At 36.0% G+C, this 26,683-nt stretch overlaps 1 protein-coding gene across 1 annotated transcript in view; it reads left to right on the top strand.

The window, feature by feature from the left end:
* Positions 1–26,192, top strand: part of YES1 (YES proto-oncogene 1, Src family tyrosine kinase) — a 73,761-nt gene extending 47,569 nt beyond the window's left edge. The window contains exons 2-12 of the mRNA XM_029921944.1: positions 4,677–4,949; positions 7,420–7,519; positions 10,697–10,795; positions 12,261–12,364; positions 12,446–12,595; positions 13,922–14,077; positions 14,242–14,421; positions 19,200–19,276; positions 20,602–20,755; positions 23,253–23,384; positions 24,413–26,192. Coding sequence (XP_029777804.1) covers positions 4,685–4,949; positions 7,420–7,519; positions 10,697–10,795; positions 12,261–12,364; positions 12,446–12,595; positions 13,922–14,077; positions 14,242–14,421; positions 19,200–19,276; positions 20,602–20,755; positions 23,253–23,384; positions 24,413–24,621 — 1,626 coding nt within the window. The 5' untranslated portion in view covers positions 4,677–4,684 and the 3' untranslated portion in view covers positions 24,622–26,192. The remainder of the gene's footprint in view (positions 1–4,676; positions 4,950–7,419; positions 7,520–10,696; positions 10,796–12,260; positions 12,365–12,445; positions 12,596–13,921; positions 14,078–14,241; positions 14,422–19,199; positions 19,277–20,601; positions 20,756–23,252; positions 23,385–24,412) is intronic.
* Positions 26,193–26,683: the final 491 nt, after the last annotated feature.

Genomic DNA, 26,683 nt, shown 5'->3' with positions numbered 1-26,683 from the left:
CTAGGAATTTAAATTTCCACTCCCAGTTATGTTTTGATGCTTATACTTAACTATTACATTTTGAGAATATACTCATTTAAGATAGTAATCTGAAAACCTTCCAACTTTGAGGTTGTGAGAATTTCTGTTTTCAACCAACTTTGAAGTTCTGAGAGTTACTGTTTTCATATTTATAGCTACATTTATTTTATAGTGCTTAAAAATTTTTTTTGCACCTTGATTTTTTTAAGTAATCTACAACCCATGTGGTAGATCTGAGATCCAAAGTCACATGCTCTACCAACTGAGCCAGCCAGATGCCCCTAGGATTTTTTTAAATTGAAGTATAATTAACATACAATGTTATATTAGTTTCAGGTATGCAGTGTAGTAACTTGACAATTCTATGCAATACTCTGTGTTTACCATGATAATTGTAGTCATTATCTTTCGTCATCCAATGTTATTACAATATTATTGACTATATTCCTTATGCTGTGTACTTTTTATCTCTGTGACTTACCTATTTTATAAGCAGAAGTTTGTACCTCTTCATTCCCTTTATTTAACCCACCCCACCAGCTACCTCCACTCCGACAAATACCAGTTTGTTTTCTGTATTTAACAGTCTGTTTGTTTTGTATTTTGGATTCAACATATAAGTGAAATCATATGGTGCTTATCTTTCTCTGACTTATTTTACTTAGTGTAATATCCTCTAGGGCCATCCATATTGTCACCTATGTGTCACAAAACACATCCCCCACATCTTCTTGATCCATTCATTTATGGATAGACACTTGGGTTGCTTCTATATGTTAGCTTTTGTAAATAATGTTGCAGTAACATAGGGGTGCATAGTGGAATTGCTGGATCATATATTTGTATTTTTGATTTTTTTGAAGAACCTCCATGTTGTACATTACTACCAACAGTGCATGAAGGTTCCCTTTTATCCACATCCTTGCCTGCACTTGTTATTTCTTTTTGATATTAACCATTCTGGTAGGAGGTAACATCTCATTGTGGTTTTGATTTGCATTTCTCTGATGACTAATAAGGTTGAGCATCTTTTCATGTGTCTTTTGTCTTTTTTTGTGTATGTCTTCTTTGGAAAAATGGTCAGTTCTTCTGTCCATTTGTCAATCAGATTATATGGTTTTTTTGGTGTGTGTACCCATTCTTTATATATCTCGGATACTAACCTCTTATTAGACATCACTTGTGAATATCTTCTGCCATTTACTGAGTTGCTTTTTTGTTTTGTCGATGGTGTCCTTTGCTGTGAAAAAAAAAAGTTTTTTAGTTTGACATAGTCACAGTTGTTTATTTTTGCTTTTGTTTCCTTTGTTTGATGAGATACATCCAAAAATATGTTACTAAGGCTGATGTCAAAAAGATTACTCCTTACATTTTGTTTTTCTTCTACGAGTTTTATGGTTTCAGGTCTCACATTTAGGTCTTTAATCCATTTTGAATTTTTTTTTAATTTTGAGTGTATTTTTGTGTATAGTATAAAAAAAAGTGGTTCAGTTTCATTCTTTTGCATGTAGCCATCCAGTTTTTCCAACACCATTTATTGAAAAGACTGTCTTTTCCCCATTGTATATTCTTTCCTCCTTTGTCATAGATTAATTGATAATATAAGCATGGGTTTATATCTGGGCTCTCTATTGCACTGACCTATGGGTCTGTTTTTATGCCAGTACCGTATTGTTTTGACTGATTACTATAACTCTGTAGTATATCTTGAAATCTATGATTATGAAACCTCAGTTTTGTTTTTCTCAAGTTTGCTTATCCTATTCATGTCTTATGTGGTTCTTTACAATTATTAGGATTATTTGTTCTAATTCTGTGCATAATGCTTTTGGTATTTTGATAGAGATTTCATTGAATCTGTAGATTGCTTTGGTGTTATAAACTTTTTAACAATTTTAATTCTTCCAGTCCATGAGCATGGTATACCTTTGCATTTGTTTTGCCTTCAACTTCTTCAAGCAGTGTTTTACAGTTTTCAGTGTACAGGTCTTTTACCCCTTTGGTTAAATTCATTCCTAGCTTTTTTATTTTTTTTAATTTATTTTTGAGAGACAGAGACAGCATGAGCAGGGGAGGGTCAGAGAGAGAGGGAGACACAGAATCTGAAGCAGGCTCCAGGCTCTGAGCTAGCTGTCAGCACAGAGCCCGACACGGGGCTCAAACCCACGAACTGTGAGATCATGACCTGAGCCGAAGCCGGGCGCTCAACTGACTGAGCCACCCAGGCACTGCTATGGGATGGTTTTCTTAATTCTTCTTCTACTTCATCATTAGTGCATAGAAATACAACAGATTTCTGTATATTAATTTTGTATCCTGAAACATTACTGAATTCATTCATCAGTTCTAATAGTTTTTTGGGGGAGTCTTTAGGGTTTTCTATATATTGTATCATGTTATCTGCAGATAGTGACAATTTCACTTCTTCCTTACCAATTTGGATGCCCTTTACTTCTTGTCTGATTACTGCAGTATAGCTACATTTTAGGTATTATATAGCCAAGGTTATAAATATTAAGTCTTTGTGAATTTATGAGACAGTCATCTTACCATTCACCTACTTCCTTTTCAATGCCATGTAAGAAAGGAAAAGCTATAAGATAATAATGACCCTTAAAAGTAAGTGAATTAATGAAATCCCCATTAGTACTCCCATAGGAAGTGAGTAAAAAAATACAGAGTTGTAATATTAGTAGCCTATTAGATACAGCGTGTTTGTAAGCCAGACAGTGTGTAAGAGATGAATAACTTGATTTTTAGAAATGTATTGCCAATAATTAGGGGATAGGGTGGGAATTACACCAGCAAGCAAAAAACAAGATACAAAATGGAGTAAGGTAAGAGTCCCATATAAAAATCTCCCCAAAAGTACATTGGAAGTTTTAAAGAAAACAATATTTTGCCAATTATGGGGGAAAGCCTGAATGGAAAAGTAGCATTTCTGGTGACCTTCAGTGAATGGATAGAACTTGAGCAGGTAGAGAAGTTTTAGGTGTAAAAGTCCCCACAAAATTGGGAAAGCACAGGGCATGTGTACTGGGGAAACAGGAAAGTGTGTGTATGTAGATAAGCATAAGGAAATGATAGGAGATAAAGTTGGAAAGATAGATTGGGATCGGATTTGGTAAGCATTGGGAGTGTGATTATAGATAAGGAAGAGAAAAGTTACAGGGCTACCCTGTTCTATACATGGCAGCTGCTAGCCACTATATAGACACTGAGCATTTGAAATGTATCTGGTCCAAACTGAGATGTACTGTAAGTTTAAAATATGTAACAGATTTCTGAGACTTAGTACCAAAAAAAAGAATGTAAAATCTCTCATTAAAAATTTTTTATTGATGATAATGTTGAAATGTATTTTAGATGCAGTAGATTAAATAAAAGATACCATTAAAATAATTTTTTTCGATTTTTATTAAAAAAAATTTCTTTATTGTTTTTTTGAGGGGAGAGAGCATGGCATACATGTGCTTACATGTGAGTGGGAAGGGGCTGAGAGAGAAGGAGAGAGCGAATCCCAAGAAGGAACTGTGAGATCATGACCTGAGTTGAAATCAAGTCGGCTTAACTGACTGAGCCACACTGGTGCCCCTTCTTTTTATATTTTTTAACATGGCTGCTAGAAGAAGATTGAAATTACTTATATGTTTCCGATTATGTTTCTATTACAGAGGGATTTTCTAGATAGAAGGAGTACAGCCGGCATTTGCTAGTACTTACTACGTGCCACATATTGTCTGGAACTTGTAATAAACTTAAGTCAATCCTCGTAGAAAACCTTATTTATGAAGTGGTGTTACTATTATCCCTCTTTTTCGAGTAGCTGTAAGGTGCAGAGAGGTTGGGCAACATACCCGAAATAACTCCACTAGTAGGTAGTAAGCCAGGATTCAGATGTAGGCACCTCTGGCTTCAGAGCCAGTGGCTTTCCCAGCACACTGTGGCATATTGTGATTGGAGCATTAAAGGCCGTTGAGCTGGAGAATAACATGATTGGAATGATGCTTCAGCAGACTTGTAATAAAGATGAATGAGGGGATGAAACTTCATTTTTAGCTGTCTAGTTTTTTAATTTGTAACTGTTACTTTTTGGTGGGAGAACAGTTCCTTGTTTAAAGTGAAGTTTTAGGGGTGCGTGGGTGGCTCAGTTGGTTGAGCGTCCGACTTTGGCTCAGGTCATGATCTCACAGTTCGTGGGTTTGAGCCCTGTGTCAGGCTCTGTGCTGACAGCTGAGAGCCTGGAGCCTGTCTTTGGATTCTGTGTCTCCCTTTTTTTTCTGACCTTCCCCTGCTCATGCTGTCTCTCTCCCTCTCAAAAATAAAACATAAAAAAATTTTTTTTAAGTCAAGTTTTGAATTGAGTTTTTTTTAAATTTTTTTAATGTTTTATTTATTTTTAATACAGAGAGAGACAGAGCATGAGAAGGGGAGGGGCAGAGAGAGAAGGAGACACAGAATCTGAAACAGGCTCCAGGCTCTGAGCTAGCTGTTAGCACAGAGCCTGACGCAGGGCTCGAACCCACGAACGTGAGATCTGACCTGAGCCGAAGCCGGAGGCTTAACCGACTGAGCCACCCAGGCGCCCTTGAGTTTTTTTAAAGTAACCTTTATACTAACCACTTATCAAAATGTTTGCCTTACCACCATTGTAGATTTGATAATGGGCTGCATTAAAAGTAAAGAGAACAAAAGTCCAACCATTAAATACAGAACTGAAAGCACTCCAGAACCTGTCAGTACAAGCGTCAGCCATTATGGAGCAGAACACACTGCAGTGGCACCATCGTCTTCAACAAAGGGAGCATCTGTTAATTTTAACAGTCTTTCCATGACACCATTTGGAGGATCCTCAGGGGTGACACCTTTTGGAGGAGCATCTTCTTCATTCGCAGTGGTGCCAAGTTCATATCCTGCTGGTTTAACAGGTGAGATTTAAATGGACAATTCTGTTGTCAGTTTGGGAATGTGACCTTAGGCAGTACCTTCAACGAAGAATAACTGCTGTAAGAAAAATAACTTCCTGGGGGACTTAATAAGTTTATGTGAAAATTAATGCTTCTAGCGTAGAAATTAAAGTTTTATTATATACATGGACATCGTTCTGGGAAATTTGGTGATTGATTATCAATGGCTACACCATTAGTTTTTTTCATTTTTCATTTAAGTAATTACTAAGTGGCAGGTACTGGGGTTATAAAGATTAAAAACATGTACCCCTCTCAAAAATGGTTTATAATGTACTATCTAATATTAAGGTATTGTAGTAGTTACTTAATATTAAATGGCAAAGTAGTGATGATGGTATGGGTTTTTTTTTAATCAGATACTGATTCATTTTAAAAAGAAAAATCCTGAGACTCAGTTAAATGATTTTTTTTTCTAGAACCACAGATAATAAGCAAGAGAGACAAGGTTTAATGTCCTGTTCCAGAACTCCATTTATTACTTTATATTTTTTCAGAGAATAGCAAGAAGTGACAGCTGACAACCTTTCATGGAGCCTGAAATGCTCTAAAAAAGTAGTTAGAAACTTTAAAAAGATTTCTTTTGTGGATGGTTTCCACATCAGGATACTTTTTCCCTTGAGTAACAAAACATAACTGGTTTAAAAAAAAGTAGAGTGAGCGCTAAGATTCCTTAATACAGCAATAGTTCCTTGATGTCATCAGGGACTCGAGTCCGTGATCTCTTTCCGGTAGCCCTTAGAGTTTCTGTGTTAACCTTAGGCTTGGCAGAACAGCTGCTGGCAGCAAACTGAGCAGCATGTGTCCTTACTTAACAACCAGAGGGGACAAAAGTAGAATCTGTTCTATAGCTTGGACTGTAAATTTGTCCCTTCAGTCTGCTTACCTCTAGACCCAATAATAGGGCTAAAGGAATGCCATGAGTGAATTCTGTGAGACTGTCCGTTTGAGGGGTTGTGGACATCAAAGGGTCAATTACAGTTTAATTTCCAACTCCCTAATACCTCAGTAATAGATCGCCATGAAAACTCTCTCAGTTGTCATCAAAAGTTTAAGTTATTTTCAGGATTGTATGATTGGGAAAGACAGTAGTCCAGAATGGTTCAAGTAAATGTTGATCCTTAAAAATGTAATTGAGTCCTTTAATAAAGATAGTCATTTGATAAAGATGAAAGCCCTTTAGCTGATCAAGGAAAGCAGTCTTGAGAAATCATTTGAGCTGAGTTTTGATTGATGAGAATGACCTAAATGTGTGCAGAGTTGGAAAAAGTTTTCTGGGGAGAGAGAACAATACAAATGCAGAGTTCAGGAGGTACAGATGAACCTGCCAGTTTTGAGGACTAATTAGGACAACAGAAGCTTGAATTGATTAATATAAGATTGAAGAGTCAGAATTACTCAGGACCTTGAAGACTCTGGTAAGAAGTTTGGACTTTATTCAAAGCCAAGAAAAAGCAATTGAAGAAATTTAAATGGAGGATTTGCATAATTGAATTTCCTTTATTTAAAACCACTCCGACAACTAGCTATGTGGAGAATGTATATAACAAAGTAGGTACAGAGTGGGTTAGGAGGTTACTTCTCCAGGGTTCCAGCACTCAGCAAGAGATAACAAGGATTTGGATTAAGGTGGCGGCAGCGGAAATGGAAAAGAAGGTAGATAAGAGGTATTTTAGAGGTAGAGCTAATAGTGTTAGTAAAGGGACTTGGCTTGAGTACCTGATCAGAGAGTAGTGAGTGCCATTGGCTTAGGCTTTCAAGTAGACGTGTCAGATAGGCAGTTAATACATGACTGGAGCTCAGGGGAGAAGAGTAAATCAATCCATTCTATTCTTTTGTTTGCAGATAATAGTTTAGTTGTTTAATGTCCTGATCTCTTAAGCATTTGTGTACAGTGCTCTGTATAACAGTTATTTTTGGAATTTATAATTCAATTCAGCCATATCACTTAATTTTTAAGAAAAACAAGCCATTTTAACTTTTAAGTGTTCTGTTTAATAACTAATCTTACTAAATTTCTAGCTCTTACTACGAAGGATCAGTCTTACAGATGGAAACGTTCACCCATTGTTTATAAGACATTAAGATGATCAATGCCCATAGTTTGCAGTAATAATGCTTTTTCTGCCGGAGAATTGATTTGAACTTTGACTGTCTTTCCAAGTCAAAGATGTTGCTACTATGAATCATAGTTAAATTTGTTTCTATAGGTGCATAGAATTCTAGAATTTGTAGCTTAACAATAGTTTCATGGGAAGTCTTAAGAGAGCATCTTGCTACTTAAGCTCTAGCTGCCCAGTCTCCATTTAAAAATAGATTCTGGAGACTAGGAAAAAAATTATACTTAGCTTTTTGGCTGACATTTTTTTCCCTCTATTTTACTTTATTTAATTTACCTTGGTCTTTTTTGTTGTTGTTGTTGTTCCAATAGGTGGCGTTACTGTGTTTGTGGCCTTATATGATTATGAAGCTAGAACTACAGAGGACCTTTCATTCAAGAAGGGTGAACGGTTTCAAATAATTAACAACACGTAAGTGTGGGATGTTCTGTGAGGGAGAAATATAGAAACCTAGTCTTCATGCTGAAACCACTTAACTGGTTGATTCAGACATGAGAGTGGTGAGTGGTCTCTGCCCACTGGGTTGGATGATGCATTTAGTTTCTTCAGACACATGGCATAATAACTACTGCTGTAGCCAGAAGTTCTTACTTTTACAAATTGCACTGCAGTGTGTGGTTCTGCCATAAACAGTAGAGATTAAAGAGTATATTACTTAAGTACATTACTTAAAAAAAAGTCTTTGTAGAGTTCTATGTTCCTGTTTAAGTATAAGATGATTTAAGGATCTTTTTCTTTAAAAAACAAAGGAAAAAGCCCAGGTAGAAACAGCATCCCAAACTGACACATTAAGTTCTTTTTTTTTAGGTGACTCTTAGACTTTTAGTGACTCACTAAGCCCTAAGAATTCAATGCTTGAATTAAAACTTCAATTTTTGGGGCGCCCAGGGTTGCTCAATTGGTCTCCCGCCAGCTACCACATCTCTCTCCCCAACTTGCACTCTCCCTCTCCCTCTCGTTCAAATTAAAAGAAAATAAAATTTAAAACAAGAAAATTCAGTGCTTGTTATGGAAAATAGATCCCATAATATCATTAGCAGACGTAGCAACCAGCTCATAACTTCTCAAAATATATATTATGGTCTCTTTACTTCCAGTCATATTTCCAAACTTTCTTGTTCCCATTTGCTATTCACTATTGTTCCAGAATATAAAATATGATGGTGTCTCTTTAGCTCCTACGGTAGCTACCAGTTGCTGTCAAGATAAAAGCAATAACAGTGGTAGACATCAGTCATCGAGCTGCTTCCCCTTCTTCACGTAATTGCCCAGCCATAGTAGATTGCTTATAATTGTACGAATACACTGGGGTTTCTCACCTTTCTTTCTTTTTTTAAGGTTATTTATTTTGAGGGACGCAGGGGAGGGATAGAGAGAGAATCCCAAGCAGACTCCGTATTGTCAGCACAGAGCCCCACATAGGGCTCCGTCTTACTAACCACAAGATCATGACCTGAGTAGAAATCAAGAGTCAATGCTTAACCAACTGAGCTACCCAGGCGTCCCCTCACCTTTCCATGCCTTCACATGTAGTTTCTTTTTTCTGGAATGTGACTTCCTGTCTCCATTTTTTTTTTCCTTTTATCTGGCCAACCCTGCTCATCCTTCAAAATGTATATTCCTGTATCATTTCTCCAGGAGGACTTTCTTGACATTCCTCTCCCACTGGCCCACACCCCGTCTCCTGCTGGATTCAGTGTCTCCCTTACTGGTTGAAGTGGCACTGTCTGCAAACCTCAGTCATAGCTGCCATCACTACTTTGAATTATAACGTATCATGTGCTTTTCATTCTTTTAGACCAGTGGCTCTCAACTTGGGAAAAAATTATCCGGGAACATTTGGCAATATCTGGAGACATTTTTGGTTGTTACAGTCAGGGTGCCTCTACTATCTTCTAGTGGGTAGAGGCCAGGGGTATTGCTGAATATCCTACAATGCACAGAACAGTCCCAACAACAACGAATTATCCAGCACAAAGAATCAGTAGTGCCAAGGTTGAGAAATTCTGCTCTAGGCTGAGTTTCTTGAGGGTACAGACTGTCATTTTACCTCTATTTCCAGCATACCCTCTCATAAAGTCTGTCACTTAAAGGGTGTTCAGTAAATGTTTGAATGAATCATGGTTAGTACAAATGCAAACTTTCCAGTTTGTATATCTGAAAGTACCTGATGGGGCGCCTGGGTGGCTCAGTCGGTTAAGCGTCCAGCTTCGGCTCAGGTCATGATCTCACAGTTCCTGGGCTCAAGCCCCGCATTGGACTCTGTGCTGACAGCTCAGAGCCTGGAGCCTGCTTCGGATTCTGCGTCTCCCTCTCTCTGACCCTCCCCTGCTCATGCTTTCTCTCTCTGTCTCTCAAAAATAAAAAAAATTTAAAAAAACATTGAAAGTGACTGATACATACTAGGAAACTACCAACCAAGTTTATGAGTTTGTCAGTACTTGAATTGCCAAAGGATTTTTCATCTCATTTTCTAGAGAACAAATTCTCCTCAGTCATTCATAAAATTTCAATTTAGATGTAATACTTTCAATATTTCTCTCTGGCAAAACAAAGCATGCATTTAATTTTTAGTGGCAGAACCCATATATATCTTCCTCATTAGAGATTGATAATATTTGCTCTTATGTTAATTTTGGAAAAGTTAAAGCTTATGTATTGCAAGCTAAATATAATTCGCATGTTCTGAATTGATTTTAGTTTTACTTGGATATTTGTGGATAACATTTTTGTAAATATACGTAATTCTTGGAATTAAATTTTTTATTCTTACCGGTTGCGAATAGTTTGTCTACAGGAGTTCTAGGGCATCCTGATTTTTCCCCTAAAATGACGAAAAAGGAACATTCTGACTTTATGTACTGTTGAAAGTATTTGACAGTAAAAAAGAATGAACTACTGATAACATGCTGTTACATAGATGAACCTTGAAAAAGTTATTCTAAGTGAGAAAAGCCAGTCCAAAAGACCACACCACATGTTATATGATTCCGTTTATATGAAATTCCCGTAATACACTTGTCCATAGGAGCCAGAAAGCAGAGTTAGTGTTCGGCAGTGTGGGGAGAGGCGGGTGGAGGAGTGGGGAATGACTGTTGTCGGAAGGGGGCGGGGGGCGAATGAAGTGTTCTAAAACTGATTGTGGTACTGGGTGCACAACTCTGAATATATTAAAACCCATTACATCTTAAAGGGGGAATCTTTGGTCTGTAAATTATATGTCAATAAAGCTTTTCAAAAAGAAAACATTCTGTTGAAAATGAGTAATTTGAAAGATTTACCTCCTAAACTGTTTTAATCAGTAAAGTTTATTGTTTTAGGTTGAAAGAATTGTGTGAAAAAGGGATCTTACTACTAAAATTAAACTAACTTTTGTTTGGAAGAGAAATATGCAGTTGTGTTTTTGCTTAGCCTTATTCCTTTATTTGACGTAACCTGTCTTTAAGTATTCTTTTGAGTTTAATTCTTGATCAAATGAATGCATAAAAAAGAAGTAATACCTCTTTTCTATGTAGATATAAAGCAACACTGTAATTGTGTCTTGAGCAGTAGTCTACCTTGTGGTAATTGTTGTTTTATGTGTTACAGGGAAGGAGACTGGTGGGAAGCCCGATCAATTGCTACAGGAAAGAATGGCTATATCCCTAGCAATTATGTAGCCCCTGCAGATTCCATTCAGGCAGAAGAGTATGGCACTACCTCATATTTTATTAATTACTTTGATTTTAGAAAATGTTTTAATGCACATTCTACTTAGCCACAATTTTACACACATACAATTACATACCAGCCTTAATACAGTTAATATATTAATAGATGTTACTTGAAATTAATAATTAATGCCATAGTATTTGCTTATAGTAGGATCATAAATGAATCTGCATTAATGATACTGTTATGCCTAGTCTGTATCCTTTATATATTCTCTTTAAAAAGATCATATTGGGGCGCCTGGGTGGCTCAGTCGGTTAAGCCTCCAACTTCGGCTCAGGTCAGATCTCACGTTCGTGGGTTCGAGCCCCTCATCAGGCTCTGTGCTGACAGCCAGCTCAGAGCCTGGAGCCTGCTTCCGGTTCTGTCTCCTCCTCTCTCTGCCCCTCCCCTTCTCATGCTCTGTCTGTCTCTGTATAAAAAATAAATTAAAAATTAAAAAAAATTATTAAAAAGATCATATTAACTTTTTATATTCTGCAAACTCTCTCACTTCAAAATGTTGTATCAGTGTTAATTTCTTAAGCACTTAGGTGCTTGCTCTGTGGTTATGTAGGAGAATATCCTTAAGAAGTACACACTCAAGTATTTAGGTGTTTGCAACTTACTGACAATCAGTTCAGAAAAAATACACAGGGTAAGAGAATATAACAAAGTAAAATTTTAACAGTTGGGAGATCTGGGTAGGGAGTATATGAGAGTTGTATGTGCTATTCTCACAACTTCTAAAAACTTAAAATTCATCTTCAGTGACATTATTTTTAGGTTAAACCAAGAATATCTGAGATTCATACTACTACTTTGTTTTCATAACAACATTTAACACAGTGCCTTGTACATAGTGGGTACTCTATCAGTGTTTGTTCTTATTGCTTTTACAGTATGTAATTTATAACTCTGTTCTGCTTGACACTTGTTACTTCTTGTTTTATTCTGTGAGCTTCTCCACAGCAGAGATTCATTTTTATTCACAAATCTGTATTAAACCAAACCCATGCTAATTTAAAGTTGCTAATAATTTGGATATACTTAACTAGCACTTAATACAGATGATCAGAATACAGAGAACCACGACTGTTCTTTCTACTTCACTCTTTGTATTTCCATCTGTCAGTGACTGAGAGGTTCTCTCTGTCATTATTGCCTTTCCTTCTCTGATCCTATGACTTCCAGGTGAAGTCATAGAGAGTGGTTGAATAGTCAGTACCTAGAACTACTAGGACAGTATGTTCTGACAGGAGTATTTGTAATATTTCTACTCAGTAAAGAAAGATCCTTTATTGTCTTTTGCTGTATTTTTAAGCTGTCTTCTGTAGTTCTTTGTTGTCACACACACACACACACACACACACACACACGCCAGTTCAATTCTTATTGATGCTTATGTGTAATCTTTCCAACTCCAACACATTTCTAACTCAGAACACTGTTTTTTCCCCAGATGGTATTTTGGCAAAATGGGGAGAAAAGATGCTGAAAGATTACTTCTGAATCCTGGGAATCAACGAGGCATTTTCTTAGTACGAGAGAGTGAAACTACTAAAGGTAATTATAATGGAAGTATGAAAATTTTCTTGGACAGTATTTTGAGAAAGATATAGAAAAAGTATTTGTTTTCCTCTTTAGGTGCTTATTCTCTCTCTATTCGTGATTGGGATGAGGTAAGAGGTGACAATGTGAAACACTACAAAATTAGGAAACTTGACAATGGTGGATACTATATCACAACCAGAGCACAATTTGATACTCTGCAGAAGTTGGTAAAACACTACACAGGTATGTGAATATTTCACACATGAAAATTTTTTCTTGATGTTGTATTTTATGAGGACAGAATCTCTTTTCATGTCTCTTAAGGGTTAGCTCAGTACTTTACACACAGAGTGTGTTCGGTAGATGTTGTATTGTAGTCTGAAATTGAGGAACAGATAATGTTTATTACCTGAATTAGGTTCTTAGATGACATGGTAAAATCCGACTACCATTATTTGAGTCCTTATATCTAACTGACATAATGTTTACATTGGGGTTTCATGTCATAGCAGCTTAAAAACCAAAATAAATTGTGACAATAAATAAAAAAGCATAAAAGCAAAGTTTTTAAGGGACATTTACTAAGTAGGTAAAACTAAATACTTAAAAAGCTATATCAGATGTCCTTTTGGGTTACATTCCTCTGCGTGGGCTGGACCACACAAAACTTCCTGAAATATAAATCCATTGAAATTTAATTTTGAAGATGCATTTTTCTTTTCCTGGAAAACTAACCTATAGCAACTATAGACATTGTTTTTGTTTTTCAAGGATCTTTGAAAGGTATTCAGTATTAGATTCTTCTGTCTCAAAATTTTGCATTGCTCATTTAATACATGAATGCACCTGAGAGGTTTTAAATTATTAATACTAGGGGAGGAGAAGTTCTCATGGCAATCTCTTCTTCAGTGACAGCTAGCTACAGTCCATCAAGCCAACCACCAATCTTGACATTGAACAAACATGTTACCAAGCAGTGGCATCAGATATAATTGCACTGGTTAGAATGTGGATTTGTGTGGTTGCTTGTTGAAAATGGGAGGGAACATGTCTTATTTACAATAAAGATTGCATAAGCAAGATTCACAAGTCAAGCCATTGTGAATTTGTGATTCCCTGTTAAACACTTAATGGTAGTATTCTCTTTGGGAAGAAGTAAAGTACAATGGTCGAAAACATAACTTTGAAGGCAACCAGAACTAGGGTTTGAATCCCATCTATATCACTTAGTAACTGGGTGACATTCAGAAAATCACTTAAGTTTTTCATGACTTATTTATGTAAGATATTTGTAAAGTACTGAATTAGCACAATAACTGAGCCATAGTAAGTATTGGATAAATTATAACCTTAAAAAAGCATTTAACAAAAAATGTTCTACTTTTTGTATATTTTGTTTCTTATATACATACAACTTCCGTTTTTGCATCTGTGCTTTTACAGTAAAACTGGTAGGACATTATGGTTTTGTTTCCTTCAATTTAAATTTTTAAAAATATTTGATATGCTATGTGTATCTTAATTTTTGTAAGTAATTCATTTAACAGTGTAGTTTATTCATTTATCTAGAACATGCTGATGGTTTATGCCATAAGTTAACAACAGTGTGTCCAACTGTGAAACCTCAGACTCAAGGTCTAGCAAAAGATGCTTGGGAAATCCCTCGAGAATCTTTGCGACTAGAAGTTAAATTAGGACAAGGATGTTTTGGTGAAGTATGGATGGGTAAGAAACCTGAACTTTTGTTTTTTGTCATTTGTTTAGATTAAACACCACAACTTATGATAAGATATACTGAAATATTTAAGGTACTGCTCAGTGTAGTTACCTTATATTTGGCTTAAAATCTCATAATACATAGATTAAATTAGTAAAATGTGTTTTTCTAGGAACATGGAATGGAACCACAAAAGTAGCGATCAAAACACTAAAACCAGGTACAATGATGCCAGAAGCTTTTCTTCAAGAAGCTCAGATAATGAAAAAGTTAAGACATGATAAACTTGTTCCACTATATGCTGTTGTTTCTGAAGAGCCAATTTACATTGTCACTGAATTCATGTCAAAAGGTATGTGTATATTAGTTTATTTTTAGGGTATTTGTGTTGATAAATTTTTTTAAAAAGTCTTCATTTCTGTTTTTATGCATGCAGATTTTTAATGTGTAGTGTTCTCTATGAGTTTTATGTAGACATTTTTTTTTTTATGTAGACATTTGAAAAGAGAACATCTAACATTTTGTTTAATGGAATAGTGATCCGTTCCAGTTATTCCAAAGGATAGTACAGAGTTTAAAAGGAAAATTAGCCCAGCCCAATTTATGTTGAAAATAAGTAGTCTTTTATTCCATTTGGTGAAAGGAAATGGAATAGGTAGAAAAGGAAAAAAGAAAAAATATTTCCAGAAATTAAAATAATACAGTTAGATATTTATATCTTTAATCCTAAAGCAAAGAAATCAGGTAAGATTAAGGAAATTAATTTTATCTTACTTAAGTATAAACACAGTCCCTATATTCAGGATTCCTAGAAACTTTTTCCCACAGTTGTTCACTAAAATGTCTCCATTCTCCCAAACTCTAGACCCTAAGATGGGATCTTTAGTAATGAACAGGGTTGTTTGGGGCCAGGATAAAGAGAAGGTACAGATGATGCTTTAGAAGAGGAACCAGTAAGTACTATGTTGCCAGCCCCGCTTTTACCCTCTTGAATTTTATCTTTTCTCCCCCACAACTCTTAACGAGTCATTTATTCATAATTAAGAGTCTCATGCTCTACCGACTGAGCTAGCCGGGCAGCTTATTTATTCATAATTAAAGCTACTGATTATGTCATCTCTCTCTAGTTGTCCATCTTGGCCAACAGTGTAGTTCCATCTAGTGGTGACAGGGCCAACTACAAGCTGCATATTTGCTATAGGAAATCTAATCCCCACCTCTCAAAGGAATAGAAAAACCAAAAGTTAAGAACTGAGGTAACCTACTAATTGATAGCCAAAACTTACCTAATGCCCCAAGGCACATGGCACTTTTTGGAAGGAATCTCTATTGCAAACAACTGCCAAATAACCCCTCACAGAGTGCATTGCATGAACTGTATAAGGAAGAGAGAAAAGGGACAAGGAGGAAGTTTAAATCAAGATATTGATAGCCTAAGAATGTAATGGAGGTAAAGCTAATGGTCCATTTAGCTTTTTGTATTGATTTCAAGAATTATTTAACTGGGGGGACATGATAGATGTTTGTGTTGTCAAATTGCTGGGTTAGGATTATTTCTAGATGGGGGATTTAGAATGCAAGATCACAAATTACCTTTCTGGTTTTAAAACTCCATAATTCCCTATCTTGTTTCAGGTACTTAGCACTTGACCTTCTGTAATCCATTCAAACTCATTGCCTCATATGTTCCCACATAAACCCACATAGCTTTTTGTTTCTATGGTTCTGTTTAAATTCTTTCATCTGGAATTTGGTTTCCCTCTCTCTCAGCCAGTCCCATCAACTATACTTCCTTCAGATTATCTTAAGTCAAGTGTTAGAAGCCTTCTATTAATATCCATATCTATCATGATCATTATATCCTATGAAATGTTTATAATCAGACAATATAAATCATTAACAATCAAAATGTATTGAATACTTCAAATATACAGAACACTCTGCTAGTCATTATAAGGTATCAAAGAAAGCCAACCAAATAACTTACGTTGAATTTAGAAAGAAAAAAACCTAACCTTCTGAAAAGTTAATATTCAGTTTAAAAGTACACAGTAGCTCACTATAAACAAACAAGCTACAGGCCAAAGCATAATAAATTTCCAGTTGTTTAACACATTGAGTAAGTATAGAAATGAAGAAGAGATCACATAGACTGGAATAAACTGAGAAGTATTGGTGGAAAAGACAAGTCTTAAATTACCCTTTCAGGTTATGAAGGCTATGGATGGGTAAAGGGAAAGGTATGGGTATTTCTGCAGAGCTAAGAAGATATGAAGAAATGGGGAACAAACCCATGGGAAGTGGAAAGTACGGAAGGCAGCTAGTTGGAAATAAGGGTGAAGAGGTATGTGAAACAAACTTAAGGACTCCTTTGAATTGATTACACGATTGTTTAGTGACTACTTGCTCTGCTGGGATTTTGAATGAGCTTCGAAGAATCAGTGAACTTCCCCTGAAGTTGTGTCAAACTTTTGTATATTTATGCATGTTTTCCTAGGAAGAGAGTCCATCGTTTTTGTCAGTTTCAAAGCAAGTCATGACCATAAAAATGGTTAAGGTCCACTGATAAAGATCCAAAACATTCTATGATGTCAGAGAAAAGGAATTGACCAAATGACACCAATTATAGTTCATTTCTATGTACTGCAGTTTTGCATGATTTTAGCAATTATCTCTTGTTACACTGAATAATGGTCTACTTAATGTATTGATCATGGCACCTTACTTAAGATTCTTTATCCTGAGACAAAGAACTGTATCTTCTGTTTCTTTCTGTATACTCTGCATTGTCATGTGGAGTATTTATAGGATGTCACTTTATCTTTTTTTTTAAATGTTTATTTTTGAGAGGTAGAGACGGGCAGAGAGAGAGAGGGAGACACAGAATCTGAAGCAGGCTCCAGGCTCTGAGCTGTTAGCACAGAGCCTGACACTTGAACTTAGGAATTGTGAGATCATGACCTGAGCCAAAGTCTGATGCTTAACTGACTGAACCACCCTGGTGCCCCTGTTGTCAGTTTATTTTATAGGCTAAGGAAAAGAAATGTCCCTTCCTCTGTTTGAGGACAATTTCTTTACCTGTGTTTTTGATCCTTCGTATATCTAAAAAGAAAACCCTCTCTCAGTCTCAACATCTGCTTTTCACCTACTGGTTTACTTTTTTGCTTCTCTTCACAGCCAAGATTTGTTTTAAGAATAGTCTGTCTTCACTTCATAACCAGCCATGTACTCTTTTTTAAACCTATTTAGGTTTATTTAATATCAACATTTTTTGTGGACTTTTTAATATTGTGGATATTTCAGACATGCAGAGACTACCATAACAACCATGTCCCTTCCATCCAAATAACTAATGTTTACACTTTGCCATATTTGCCTCAGATCTTTCTACTAAGGAAACAAAACATTACAGATCTAATTGCATCTTTGTTTTTACTCTTCCTTGAGCCCATTCTTGTTTGAGCCCTCCCTCCAGGCTCCTTTGGGCCCATTTCACTTCCAGAGGTAACCTCAGTTTCGAAGTTGGTGCTTACCTTTTCCATCTGTGTCTTTCATATTGATATACTTTCATTGATATAAATTTACTTATTAACATTTGTATGTTTTTAACTTATGTAAATGTACCTAGCTTCTTTTTCATTCAGTGTTAATGCTCTTGAGATTTATTTATTCATGTGGATAAGGGAAGATCTAATTTGTATACTTTTATATACTTGGTATACCTTTGTTTATTCATTCCTTTCCTAGTGAACATTTAACTTGGTTTCTAGTTTGTCACTGACAAACTTCTGCAGTGAATGTCCTTGTGCTGGCCTTTTCTTGCCCATGTGTAAGAGTTTCACGTGTGTTGGGTGGCAGCTATATTAGCATCACCTGGAAACTCAGAGATGAACACTCTTGGGATAGTGTAATAATAATCCCCCCCAGTGTAATAATAATCCATTCAGGGCCATTGAGCCCATTAATCACATTTCGTCTCTGGAAAATTTCCCCTTCTCTCTATTCCCACTGTCATTGCTAGATTATTAACATAATAGTCTCTCTTTTGTAGACTATCACAGGAACTTTTAAACTTAATCTTTTTGTGCAGTTTTGGTCGAATTTCATTTTTCATATTACAGTTAGAGTCCCTCCCTCCCCCCCACTCCCCAGTTTGAGAGAGGGCACCAGAGTGTGGGAGCAGGGGAGAGAGGCAGAGGGAGAGAGAATTTTAAGCAGGCTCCATGCTCTGGCTCCAGGCCAGATGAATATATGTTCAGGACATTAATCCAGAGCAGTCCCTCTCTTAGCCTTTCTTGTCTTGCATGATATTATTTTTGAAAACAACAGTGTGATTGTTTTAAAAATGTACCTTAATTTTGGTTTATCAGTGTTTTTTAAAAATTAAACTCAGGTATTTGGTAGATAGCAACCAGACTTTTCTAGCCCTTCTGTCAGCTGTTACTCATAGTACTTTGCTGTTTCATGATATCATCAGCTAGAAGGGAGAGAAGTTCATTAGACAGACAGTTCCATGTCAAGTCAGCCACCTAGGTCTGGTTTTAAGTACCCAAGGATATTCCTAGTAGTCTGCACTCTTGATTCAGATTGACTTAAAAATATACAGGTGTCTAGGGTCGCTCAGGTGGCTCATTCGGTTAAACGTCAGCTCAGGTCATGATCTCACGGTTTGTGAATTCAAGCCCTGCATTCTCTGTGCTGACAGTTTGGAGCCTGGAGCCTGCTCTGGATTCTGTGTCTCCCTCTCTCTCTGATCCTATCCTGCTTGCACTCTGTGTCTCTCTCTCAAAAATAAGTGAACGTTAAAAAAATATTTTTAAAAATACATCTAAATGTATCTGAATACTGCTTTTTATATCAAATTGGGAGTGTTGATCTTGATCAAAACAAGGAAGGAATGCCTATAATCTCGTGAGATTATTAAATTTCCCATATGTTATCCAAGAAGTTTTTAAAATTTCAGTTTAGGGACCTCTTCTAGAATATTAAAGGTAATTATTCAGAAAATTCAGTGCTGCAAAAAATATTAAAGAAGAAAAAGTTTTAAGTTTTGTATTTGGAGGTTGGGGAATGTTTGTTTCAGTCCTAATTTAAAATTTATTTTCCAGAACATTTTTTTGTCTCTTACAGGGAGCTTATTGGATTTCCTGAAAGAAGGAGATGGAAAATATTTGAAGCTCCCACAACTGGTTGATATGGCTGCCCAGGTATTTGTTTATGTGTACATGTATCAATTTGAATTTAAAATGTATATAAAAATATAGTAGAAGTAGAAGTAGACTATTGTTTGTATATTGTTTATATTTTGAAATTGTGGGATTTTAGAGTTGAAAGGAACATTAGGGATAATCCAATCTGATTTATGTTACAGATGATGTCTAAAGACCTGTGGTATCTAACATTCATGTAACTTACTGATATTAGACCTACGCACGTCATTCTCAGTACAGCACCGTTATGTATCTTACGGCCTTTCATAAACATACGCATTTACAAATATGAAATCTATATGTATTTGTGTTTCAGCAGAGAAGTTTTAAGATAATGAGTGATTGCTATTCCAAAGAAAATATTAGAAATCTAAAGGATGTGCTCAACTTTTTATATAATATAAAAACAAGAATGATAATGGCAATGTACACTTTAAAATGGGATATTTTTGTTCTTCTGAATTTTTGTTTTTTATTTTTAAATTTTATTGTGTTCTGGCAATTTTATATATTTAAAAAAGTTTTTTTTCTTATTTAGCTAAAGTTAACCCTATGTTACATTAGTTTTAGGTATATAGCATAATAATAGAAGTCTGTACTTTCTACTGTGTTCACACAAGGGTAGCGACCATCTGTTACCTTAGGATGCTATTACAACAGCATTGACTATATTCCCTATGCTGTACCTTTTATTCCCATGAATCTTTGTTTTTAAATACAAGTGAAAATTACCAGAAGTTTCTATTCAGGGGCGCCTGGGTGGTTCAGTTGGTTAAGCATGACTCTTGATTTCAGTGCAGGTCATGATCTCACAGTTCATGAGTTTGAGTCCTGCATTGGGATCTGAACTGACAGCATGGAGCCTGCTTGGGATTCTCCCCTCCCCTGCTCTCTTTCTCTCTCCCTCTCAAAAATAAATAAATAAACATTAAAAAAATTTTGTGGGAAAAAAACAAGTTTCTATTCAGCTATGGGTGAGTGTTCAGGAGGACTTTATAGGTTCTAGCTGACATGTTGGTTGTAAGACCCTTTTCTCAGTGAGCATACAGATGTCCACAGTATCTGACAGTTTAGAGAAACTACACAAAGAAATTGTCCATGTGTGGCATTAGCCTATGCTAAGCCTAGTCTGTAGTCCTGTGTTCAAGGTTCTTAGACATGATAGTAGGGGTCAGCACACCCTTTTTGTAAGGCCCAGATGAATGTTTTAGGTTTTGTGGGCCACATGCATCTCTTGTTTATTCTCCTGCTCTCCCCTTTCTGAATGTCCCTCTCCCTCCCCATTCTGTCATACATCTTTTTTTTTTCTTTGCCTTTTCAAGATTGCTGATGGTATGGCATATATTGAAAGAATGAATTATATTCATCGCGATCTTCGGGCTGCTAATATTCTTGTAGGAGAAAATCTTGTGTGCAAAATAGCAGACTTTGGTTTAGCACGGTTAATTGAAGACAATGAATATACAGCAAGACAAGGTAAAATTACTTTATTTAATAAATGCTTGTAACCTAATGTTCAATGGGTTTTCTTAACCATTCTTTCGAATATTCAGGGTTTTGCAGTATAAGAATAGCTCAAGGTCTGCTCAGAAGAGTCATAGAAACATTGATTTTATTCATAAAATTATATACATGATGCCATGACTTTCTGATGTTATTTTCTCAAGAAAGAACTTGACTTGGTGTTCTTTACAATGTAGAAAGCAGTACACTCCTGTTTTTACTACTTTTGTCATGCCAACAAATAAGAAACATTTTAAAAATTCCTTTTTTGACAAACTTCAGAAGCATCTGGAATTTACTACACTAAAGATCAGAAGAGGTATTTTTGAAGTTAATAAATTGAGAAATGGCATACAGTTTTATAAAGGCTTTGGAAACAATTTCTGCACCAGATATACAATAATTATTATATACAACATTGTGACAAATAAAAATGTTTGGAAGAGTAACACTGTACAAAGGGAAGAGAACTTGCAGAAATTAATATAAGGTTGATTCTTCTATATTGTGTCTGTTTCTCTAGTCTCTCTAAACTGTCATTCAGTACAAACTTAGTGAGCATACAGTAGATGCAAGTAGAAAGAGTGGGTTTTTGAATACCAGTTCCATATCTTATTGCCCAGAGATTTCAACTAAGTTATCTAACCTTTTTGACTATGTTTCAGTTTCCTTACTTATAAAGAAAGATCAGATGGTAGTACCTGCTCTTTAAGATTTTCATGAAAGTTCAGTGAAAGAAAGTATTGTGCTTGACATTATGTAACATAGTAGATGCTCAGTAAATGCAAGTTCATATTTAGCAGGCTAAGTAGATATACACATAAATAACTATAAAACAACTTACTGTGTAACTAATGTCAAGAGAGTATATGGAAAGTTCTGCGGGGAAAGAAAGAACAGGAAGGACATCACAGAGGGTAGAATCGCTTTAAGAGGCAGAGATTGAGTAAGGTCCAGCACAGATCACTGCGTAGGTTGTCAGTCTAGCTTGAAACCTTCAGTGACCCTCCATGCGTACAGAAGGGTGCCTCAGCATGCCACACCTGCCACACTCTAGTGCCAGCTTACCTTTAACAAATGTTTGTCCTGGACACTAGGGCACCACTTACCTAGTCCCAGCTTGCTTCTAACAAATGTTTATGATAATCATGAGGGCATGGCTGTAAGAGGGTATGATTTCTGCTGTTGAGGAGCTTACTGCCTAATGTCTAAGACCAATTTGTAAACAAACTATTGGGATACAATCTCGTATTTATTTAGTAGACATACCAGAAAAAAATTTTTCTCAGCTATGAACTATTATTATTTCATGAAAGAAAGAGCATGTTAATAATATACAGGTAGGAAGGACATAATCTCAGAATATAGGACATTCTTATAAATAATTTTAGCTTTGTGAATTGATATGTGATCCTTTTTCTTTCTCTCTCTCTCTTTTTTTAATCAGACTGTGACTTTTTGTCAGTGACCATGTTAGTTCACAAACCACTGGGAACTGTTGCCTTAAACCAGGTTCTCAACCAGGGGTGATACTGTTTTTCCCAGGGAACTTTCGGCAGTGTTGAGAGAGTTTGGGTTGTTACAGCTGGGACACTGCGACTGACATCTAGTGGGTAGAGGCCGGGTGTTCTGGTAAACATGTTACAGTGTACAGGCTAGCCCCCCACCAGAGTTAACCAGCCCAGATGCCAGTTGTGCCAGGTTAAGAAACCCTGCCTTCAACACAAGCCTTTCTTTTCAGCTTCTGTACCTTTGTGCAGTTGCCTCTAGCTAGAATATTTTCTTCTTCTTCTGTAATTCTTACCTATAAGAATTTTAACCATTCTTTGAAGTTTAACTTAGCTGCTACTTTTAAATGAAACTTTTTGCGACTGGTAGAGAAAATTAATCTTCTGTTTTTCTGAATATCTAAAGAACCTATTTTACAACATTCAATATATACATAGGAATATAAGACACCTGTAATCTTATTTCCGCTCTAAGTGGCTAAGATTCACAAAGCCTGTGTTTTTATGTCTCCCGTAATGATTAGCAAATGTCTTCTGCATAAAAAGCATATTCTGATGTCTGAGTAAATTAATATAGGCTTTAAAATTAGACCCCAACAGAATATGCCCTCCTGAACAGTTAGCTATAGGTACTAGGTGCTAGGCTTCTTAAAAGTAATAATTAAACATAATTATGTTTATAGTTGCTTGTTAGAGTTCCTACCTCTATTTTCTTGAACATTCTAACCTCACTAAAATTTCCCTTTTTTATGTTAATTGACTTATCAGGAGGAAATGTGATTTATTTTAATATAAATTTTACAAGAATTTCTTCCCAAGTTATCTTGTACTTTTGAATAATTTGACACTAATGACACATAAAATAAAGATACTGACAAAAGATTAGTGCTGCTTATGCTGTATTTACACAAGAAGATTTTTGAAAACAATTTACTTAAGCAAGATTGTCAATGTTGTTCTAGGTGCAAAGTTTCCAATCAAATGGACCGCTCCGGAGGCTGCGCTGTACGGTCGATTTACGATAAAGTCTGATGTATGGTCCTTTGGAATTCTACAGACAGAACTGGTAACGAAAGGCAGAGTGCCATATCCAGGTAAGTTGGCATTTCCTTTAGCTCTTGGTTATGCCAACATACTTAACTGGAGTTTATTAGGAGCAAAAAAAAAAAAAAAAAAAAAAAAAAAGTAAGGGAGAGAAAGGCATTTATTTCTTCTCTCTTTTCTCCCTTACCCCTCTCACCCCGTCTCTCCCTCCTACTTTTCTACTTTCCCTCCCTCCCTTCCTTTCTCCCTTCCTTTCTTCTCTCCCTCTTTATTTTGGCATTGGATGGACAGCATCCTATATGAATCACAGTTCTTGAGATCAGGCAAACGCATAAGTTGTGCCGGTGTTCACCTCATCTTTTTCTATTAGGACATTTTCCAAAAGGGTCTTTTATGTCTACTGTTATCTCAGATAATAAGCATATCTTAAATATCCTGGGTCATCTCCTCCACGTCACTCCCACACCCCCAGTAATGGAGGGTATGCTTAGCCTATCATAACACAGGGTGAGCTACTGATGGGGGCAGGATTACAAAGGAATACAAGAAGAGAATTGTGTGTAATAACTTGAAGAAAGGCAAACACATGATATTAGATAAGGAAACTGTTTCAAGGAAGTGCATCGATACAGTTACATTGTTATTATATTTGGCAAAATCAGGACTAGAGCTTTGGTTCTTCTGAATTTCTTCTGAAAATTTCTGAATTTGTTTGGAAGTTCTTTTAGGCATTATCTTGCCATCATATCCCTCATTAATCCAAATTTGGTCTTTGTTAACTATTAATATCTGAAAGTATAGGTACTTCAAAGTAGCACTCTAAATTCTTATTAATCAAATGGGGTTGGCTTTTGAAGGCATTAGTATTAAAGTAAGATTTTAGGTGGAATGAAAAAAAGTAGACCTGTTGGAACAGGTTTGTATTTTCTAAGGTCTTCTTGATATGCTTGACATTTAAAATTTCCTTGTTGAAAGAATCTTATCACTAAATAAACTTACTATCCCTTGAATCAGTTAGTGGCTAGGGGATTTGTTCTGTTTTGCTAGTGGGGTTTAACGTTTGAATCTTCTGTGTTAGGTATGGTAAACCGGGAAGTGCTGGAGCAGGTGGAACGAGGGTACAGGATGCCTTGCCCTCAGGGCTGCCCAGAATCCCTCCATGAATTGATGAATCTTTGTTGGAAGAAGGACCCTGATGAAAGACCAACATTTGAATATATTCAGTCCTTCTTGGAAGACTACTTCACTGCGACAGAGCCACAGTACCAGCCAGGAGAAAACTTATAATCAACGTAGCCTTTTATATGCATAAATCTGCCGAAATGTAAAGAACTTGTGTAGACTTCCTTACTTTACCTACAGGAATCAAAAGAAGAATGTCGTCTTCATTCTGCATGTTTTTAATGGTAAACTGGAATTCCAGATATGGTTGCACAAACCACTTTTTTTTTCCAAGTGTTAAACTCTAAAGTACCAATGATGAATCTTCCAACTTATTTCAGGGTCCAAAGAAGTATAGTTATGATATTGGTGACAGTGTGAGTGATAGCATAACAGTGAAGAGCAGCAGGGCTACTTCTTTATAAACCATTTCCTTTTATTCCCCAAACTCAGAATTGTTAAGAGAAAATTATATATCATTATAGACAAAACTTGGGAGATAAACACAGTTCTACCATAATAAAATCTAAACTTACGGAACTTCATGGGACCAAATAATTCCATTCCAGTTTTTAAAGATTTCTTGGATTTATTGTTCTCACAAGTTTTTTCTAAGTTGAACTATTAATATGCAATCTTAACACCTGACTTCTTTTGTATGGAAATGGGCCAGGTTTTTAGAAGCAAAAAGGAATATGAACAGCATCTAAAACTTGATGAAATGTTAGACCACAGTAGTGGCATTTGAAAGTATAATGCACTATGTTAATACTCATGGAACTGGAAAGTAGAAGATTTTTACTTTAATCATTTTCTGAATAGCTCAGTTTAGAATAATAATGGTAACTAGGAAGTGAGCTAATTTTTTATAATGTTGCATTGATTTTTTTTTAAGGCAACATATAATTGAAGTCATACTGTCCAATCCAAGGGGAAAGCTTTGAATCTTTAGATAGCCTGAAAAAATAAGACCTGGCATATAAACAGTCCTTTTTAAAAAATAGACTGGTACTGTGAGATATTGCTGATACATACTTATGGTGATGGGCACCACAAATATGAAATATCACTAGATCAGGGACTTGAATGCACTTTTGCTTTTACTGAAAATAGATGGACAGAGAGGAAAATATTTAAAAGAAATATGAGAAAAGAAAATGTGAAAATTTTACAGATGGGATGTTATGCTTAACATTAAGGAGTGACAAAATTGCTTTGCTGGCACTCAGCTCCTCACTTCTCTGTTTTCTGAGATTTTAAGAGTTACAAGGTATGACTAAAACTAATCTTTCTTAACAAACACTAAATGAGTGTTACAGCCTCAAATAGCTAATTTAAGACTTCCCACTAACTCCAATGATAACAGCTTTTATGCGAAACATTTTTAGAACTCTAGTTTTCAAATCCGTGTTTCAATCTGCATTAACTTTTTAAATATACTTAATAGTGATCTTCTTTTCCCTTTTAGAATTTAGTTGATTTGGGGAGGAGAACTTACTGAGAATAACAACAGTGGTGAAAAGGAGGGACAGTTTTTGCCCGTTCAAAATGTAGAAATAAAACCCAGGAGTTGTATGATCGACTCAAAAAGGAACTCCAAAATATGAATTTGAATAGCAGCATTATTGGTTTAAGTGTCTAGCAAAGGAAATGAATCTGATGAATAAAAGTCTGGTGTTTGTGTTTTTGTTTTGGTATTTATGTTTTAAAATATTCTCCTTTATAGTTACACTTTTAATGTAATGCATCAGGTTCCCATATCTTTTTTAAATTTTTGTTTAATGTTTATTTAATTTGGGGAGAGTGAAAGAGTATGAGCAGGGGAGGGGCAGAGAGAGAGGGAGACACAGAATCTGAAGCAGGCTCCAGGCTCTGAGCTGTCAGCACAGAGCCCAATGTGAGGCTAGAACCTACAAACCGCAAGATCATGACCTGAGCCCAAGTTGGACGCTTAACCAACTGAACCACCCAGGCACCACAGGTTCCCATATTTTAGAATTCTTTTTTTCTCCTGACCAATATTCATTTAAGAAAATGGTTGAATCTTTGAACAGTGAGAACAGTGAGAACAGTGAGCTTTGTCGTGTTTTACTTGACCTGTTCACAACTCCTCTATCTTCCAGCTCCACAGTAACCTTGAAAACCCAATAGTTCCCAGCTGGTTTTCACTACCATCACTTAACTAATT

Source organism: Suricata suricatta, chromosome 14 (genome assembly GCF_006229205.1).
Source record: "Suricata suricatta isolate VVHF042 chromosome 14, meerkat_22Aug2017_6uvM2_HiC, whole genome shotgun sequence".
NCBI classification, from domain to species: Eukaryota; Metazoa; Chordata; class Mammalia; order Carnivora; family Herpestidae; genus Suricata; species Suricata suricatta.
This window is presented reverse-complemented; position numbering and strand designations above follow the sequence as displayed.